General features: G+C 47.2%; 1 protein-coding gene across 1 annotated transcript in view; it reads left to right on the top strand.

Annotated features, from left to right (window-relative positions):
* The first annotated feature begins 216 nt into the window (after positions 1-216).
* LOC126106222 (saposin-like protein 11) overlaps positions 217-6,000 on the top strand; it is a 67,348-nt gene continuing 61,564 nt past the window's right edge. The window contains exon 1 of the mRNA XM_049912452.1: positions 217-237. Coding sequence (XP_049768409.1) covers positions 217-237 — 21 coding nt within the window. The remainder of the gene's footprint in view (positions 238-6,000) is intronic.

Below are 6,000 nucleotides of genomic sequence, written 5' to 3'. Positions count from 1 at the left end.
GCAAACTATACACCAGTTGCTTTTCAGTGTGGATTTTAGTTACGGTGCGGCACCTAGCATAACTTCTTTCTTCGTAAACTGGTAGACATATGCAGATATTTCGTGAGTTTCACTATGAAGAACTTAATTTGCTTTGGGAGAATACATTCGAAGCTGAAGATCGTCACCAATCCAGACGCTTTACTAGTGGAGCATCCCGACTGACTTGATGTCAACATGTCCGACGCCGGCGATCGGGTAAGCGGGCTCTATTGTTCATCTTGTTTACGATGTTCACTGAGAACAGTTCATGCAAAAACACGTTAAAGATGGCCTCGTCTGCGGTAGCAAGTATCCACAGTGTCAGCACGGCGACGTGTGGAGCAGCACAAGCTGTCGGCGAGGAGATCACGGTTCCGGCCCAGATGTGTACACAGTCCGCTTGTAACCTGCCCATGCTTGCCTGTTAGCCAGGTAGGCAAGCTCGAGCACGTTTGCAGCAGAATAGGCAGGTTGCTTTGCTCCCATTCAGGCAAAGCTACGCCCAACGCAAGCAGGCTACAGTTGTCTTCCTTGCCTGCCCGTCTTCGCCTTGTGCAACGCTTCGTAGCACTTTGTATGTACGCGTCCATCGTAGTGTTATGACGAGGGATCGAATGTTAACGGATTAAAAAAAAAGCACAGCGTCACAAAACGCGGCTCAGTGAAATATATATTCATTTTCGTACATTTTAGGCCAGAAAATTTATTTTATTTGTCCTCTTCTTTGTTGCATACTTCGTGATTGAAACTTCCTGGCAGATTAAAACTGTGTGCCGGACCGAGACACGAACTCGTGACTTGCCTTTCGCGGGCAAGTGTGAGGACGGGGGCGTGAGTCGTTCTTGTGTAGCTAAGTTGGTAGAACACTTGCCCGTGAAAGGCAAAGGTCCCGAGTTTGTGTGCCGGTCCGAGACTCAGTTTCAATCTGCCAGGAAGTTTCATATCAGTGCGCACACTGAAATTTTCACTCTGCAGCATTCTATTTCGGGATTTATTTATTTCAATAGGAACGGTGTTCTCTCAACTTCACCGTCTATCCACTAGTACTGGCTGTTCTCAATTCGAACCATCATCAGGCCACTTCCAACGCATTTCTTCTGTAATAAGCAGAAACATCTCGACGTCGATATCCTTTGCGCGTATGAACCAGAAGACTTCTGTTAAAGTGCAACGCCAACTTAGGTCAAAGAAACTTTATTTCTGAAACGTTTCTTTAATGTGTTTTCAATTACCTTTTCCTGCAAGTGTTAGTGGCCAAAACAGTTCATTCTTAATTCCGGAAATCATTTTAGGAAAAACTATAGATCAATAAGACCTGAAAAACCTCTTTAAAGTATGCGTTTTAGTATGAAAGAAAAGCTTAGTATGCAACATAAGGCGAAGAAAGCTGAAAGACCAACAGAATGTGGTTTTTAATAGCCACTGAGTGAAATACGGATAAAATGTCGATCAATATTTGCCCTAAATTTAGAAAGGTTATGGACTGCTAAATGGTCTCCAGTCCGTAGTACAGATTTTCACACACTTCAGTTTCCTCAGACCATAAATATTTTAAAAGAGAACGAAGCTGGCTGTCACTCATTCGAGGACCTCGAGTATTCTGGTGAAATTGACAAGTACGTCTTAACAAAGGAGTCGGTAGGTTTCGTAGTGCATGTCAGTTGGTAACTTTTTACACAAACACACAAAAACGTTTCCACTGCTGGACTTAGTGAATATATGCCAGTGACGAATCAGAGCCCAGTTCTTAATTCCTCCTCAATATGCTGGTCGTTCGGTTTGTTCATTTTGCTGCTCGCATAGTTATGGTAAATGAGTTGCAGTGTACCTATCTACGCAAACACATGCCTGGTTAAAAAATGGCTCTGAGCACTTTGGGACGTAACTTCTGAGCTCATCAGTCCCCTAGAACTTAGGTTAGTTAGGTTTAAGTAGTTCTAAGGACATCACACACATCCATGCCCGAGGCAGGTTTCGAACCTGCGACCGTAGCGGTCGCGCGATTCCAGACTGTAGCGCCTAGTAGCGCTCGGCCACCCTGGCCGGCACATGCCTGGTTATTCTGTGGTCACGGTGGACTGAAAGAGCAACCTGTTCTCAGGCGCTGCAGACTGAAAGCACGTCAGGCTAGTGGAAACCCAAGCTGCTCTCTTCAACCGCTGTGTTCTCCTGCGTCTCCGTTGCGGCAAGTTGAGCTGCTGCAATGGTAGCGGCAGAGACAGGGGAGGCAGGATGTAAGGAGACTTTACACCTCTATTGCGGCTTCCCTTGACGCACCAGCAGAGAGAGGCACGCCTGCAGTCGCACGAACAATGACGACTCAGAACCGTGACTCACCTGAAAGACTACGTGCTGTCTCAAGATGGACATGTCCGTTTGTCGAGGCTGTCGTAACGTGCAACTGCATTCGTCACCGTCATGCGGGCCCAACACATGCAGTTATGGTATGGGGTGCAACTGGGTACACAACGCCGTCTGCCCTGGACGCATTTCTGCCTCTAGGCGCGTATAACGCAACACACTGCCAGTTCAGTGCCGCCTATGTTATCGACGTGGCTTTTTCTGTTCATCTGTAGCGATTGTTTTTGTTGGCGCTGTAAAAATGCCGCTGAAACTGTTTTAATGCTGAAAACGGCTTACCAAGATGACGCTATTGGATAAACTCAAGTGTTCAGCTGGTTTGCTCGATTTAAAACTGGCGACACGTCGACTGATAACGAACCTCGTCCTGGACGTCCATCAACTGCTCGAATTGACGAAAATGTTGAAAAACATTCTAGAGCTCGTGTCCACAGACCGTTGTTCATTCCCAAATCTTTCGTTAAAATTCGATGAACCAAGCTCAAGATAATCCACAAATTTCTGACGTTTGAACAGTGTTTCTCGGTGTCCGAGTGACAAAAGAACGTAGAGTTGAAACATGTTGCGGTTAGAAAATCTGGATAAATTTCAAGCCGTAATTTCAGTCAGCCGACCGCTGTGGTCAAGCAGTTCTAGGGGCTTCAGTCCGGAACCGCACTGGTGCTACAATCGCAGGTTCGAATCCTGCCTCGGGCATGGATGTGTGTGATGTCATGTTTAAGTAGTTCTAGATCTAGTGGACTGTGTTTCTTCCGAGCCTTCCTGGAAGCAGGACGTTGAGTTGAAGGAGTGGAGGGTTGTGAGGTCTGGGTACGAAAAAAAAAAAATCTTCAAAGGAGGCTCTAGTTTTGGAAGTCCAGGCATCCGATTTTGTGGCCCATGGTTTAGCAGAAGCCGAGGGAAGTTGAGTCAGAGTAGGCTGGTGATAGTGGGAGGTTGAATGGGCGATCTTTGGGCTTGCGCATCTGACGACCAGGGCGCTAAAGGCGATATCACAAGTCTGCATTCCTAACTTCTTGGGAGGTCAAGGAGAGGCGAGGACAATGCTTTATTTACCCACTGGGAGCACGGCAAAGGTAGTCACATTTTCCTTCACTCTGATTTTGTGAATAATGTGTTCATCTTTAAAAATAGGGCAATCTATAGAGGAAACAGCGTGGTCGCCCGTAAAGTTGATGCAGCGAGGGGGGGGGGGGGTGGTGGTGGTGGTGGGGGGGGGGGGGTAGACAATCACCCTCAGGGGCATCCATGCCACAGGTTATGCATTTGGCGATATTGGAACACGACTGCCTGGTTTCATTAATCCTCTGACACCGATAGCAACACATAGGTTTGGGGGTGTAAGGGCGAACTGAAATTCTCATATCCCACTTTAATGTTCGATGGAAGGTGAACTCTGTCAAATTTGAAGAGTACCAATTGCTTTCCAACCCTTTTCATTACTCGATGTATGGCCTTTATGCCAGGTAATTCTGAATGTCCTCATTGGATAATCTATCGAGTGATCTTGTATACACCAGCCCGCACAATGAGTGAAGTATGCTGCACACCTTCCCTGTTCGGGTGGAAGCGCACCAGCGTAGTTCGAAGCAATTTATGCACCTGGAAGGCACTGTGTGTTTCTAACGACAAGGTACCATTTCGTAACTTTGAACGAGACATTACAGGGCCTGCAATTGCGACACCTTTCTGAATAATGAAAAGGTTGACTGTGGAGAAGTATTTACCTGGTCAGACCGAGAAACAACTGGGAACTTTGACACTGATGGACAAACTGTCCTTGGCTGAGACCCATCTAGTTTTCTCTTGTGGGCATAACTTGAAGTAGAGGAAACCATTGAGAATGTATCCCCAGTGATTACCGGCGACTCGGATTGATCACCTAATGCGTAAGTGCCCTCAGAGAGGGCCCCAACTAGGAAGGAGTGTGCATCCATTTCTCAGGAGGTGTGACCTAAGGTGTGGACAGAGGAACCAATCAGCACGTTCTGAAGGTGCCAACTCTGGTAATCACCCCTCCCTGGGCCTGGTCTGAAGTAGGACACGTACATACCCCCTAACCCTGGTTGTCTACCCAGGGCAGAGAATTACGCATACCCTGTCACCAGTTATGCGTGGGAATGAATGAGTCGGCCGACACACACACACACACACACACACACACACACACACACACACACACACACACACACACACACACAGAGAGAGAGAGAGAGAGAGAGAGAGAGAGAGAGAGAGAGAGAGAGAGAGAGAGAGAGAAAGAGAAAGGGAGGAAAGGCAGAGAGAAAGGGCGGAACAAACAGAAGGAAAGGATTCTCAAACGCTGCAATGTATGAGGTGCATTCAAGTTCTAAGGCCTCAGATTTTTTTTCTCCGGACTGGAAAGAGATAGAAACATGCGCATTGTTTTAAAATGAGGCCGCGTTCATTGTCAATACGTCCCAGAGATGGCAGCACCGTACGGCAGATGGAATTTTACCGCCAGCGGCGAAAATGAGAACTGTTTTAAGTACTTAAAATGGCGACGTTTTCCTTACTTGAACAGCGTGCAATCATTCGTTTTCTGAATTTGCGTCGTGTGAAACCAATTGAAATTCATCGACAGTTGAAGGAGACATATGGTGATGGAGTTATGGATGTGTCGAAAGTACGTTCGTGGGTGCGACAGTTTAATGAAGGCAGAACATCGTGTGACAACAAACTGAAACAACCTCAGGCTCGCACAAGCCGGTCTGACGACATGATCGAGAAAGTGGAGAGAATTGTTTTGGGGGGATCGCCGAATGACTGTTGAACAGATCGCTTCCAGAGTTGGCATTTCTGTGGGTTCTGTGCACACAATCCTGAATGAAGACCTGAAAATGCGAAAAGTGTCATCCAGGTGGGTGCCACGAATGCTGACGGACGACCACACGGCTACCCGTGTGGCATGTTGCCAAGCAATGTTGACGCGCAACGACAGCATGAACGGGACTTTCTTTTCATCGGTTGTGACAATGGATGAGACACGGATGCCATTTTTCAATCCAGAAACAAAGCGCCAGTCAGCTCAATGGAAGCACACAGATTCACCGCCACCAAAAAAATTTCGGGTAACTGCCAGTGCTGAAAAAAATGATGGTGTCCATGTTCTGGGACAGCGAGGGCGTAATCCATACCCATTGCGTTCGAAAGGGCACTACGGTAACAGGTGCATCCTACGAAAATGTTTTGAAGAACAAATTCCTCCCTGAACTGCAACAAAAACGTCCAGGAAGGGCTGAGCGTGTGCTGTTTCACCAAGACAACGCACCCGCACATCGAGCTAACGTTGCACAACAATTTCTTCGTGATAACAACTTTGAAGTGATTCCTCATGCTCCCTACTCACCTGACCTGGCTCCTAGTGACTTTTGGCTTTTTCCAACAATGAAAGACACTCTTCGTGGCCGCACATTCACCAGCCGTGCTGCTATGGCCTCAGCGATTTTCCAGTGCTCAAAACAGACTCCTAAGGAAGCCTTCGCCGCTGCCATGGAATCATGACGTCAGCGTTGTGAAGAATGTGTACGTCTGCAGGGCGATTACGTGGAGATGTAACGCCAGTTTCATCGATTTCGGGTGAGTAGTTAATTAGAA

Source organism: Schistocerca cancellata, chromosome 10 (assembly GCF_023864275.1).
Source record: "Schistocerca cancellata isolate TAMUIC-IGC-003103 chromosome 10, iqSchCanc2.1, whole genome shotgun sequence".
Classification (NCBI taxonomy): domain Eukaryota; kingdom Metazoa; phylum Arthropoda; class Insecta; order Orthoptera; family Acrididae; genus Schistocerca; species Schistocerca cancellata.
The sequence above is the reverse complement of the archived record's forward strand: the minus strand, read 5'-3'. Positions and strand labels throughout refer to the sequence as shown.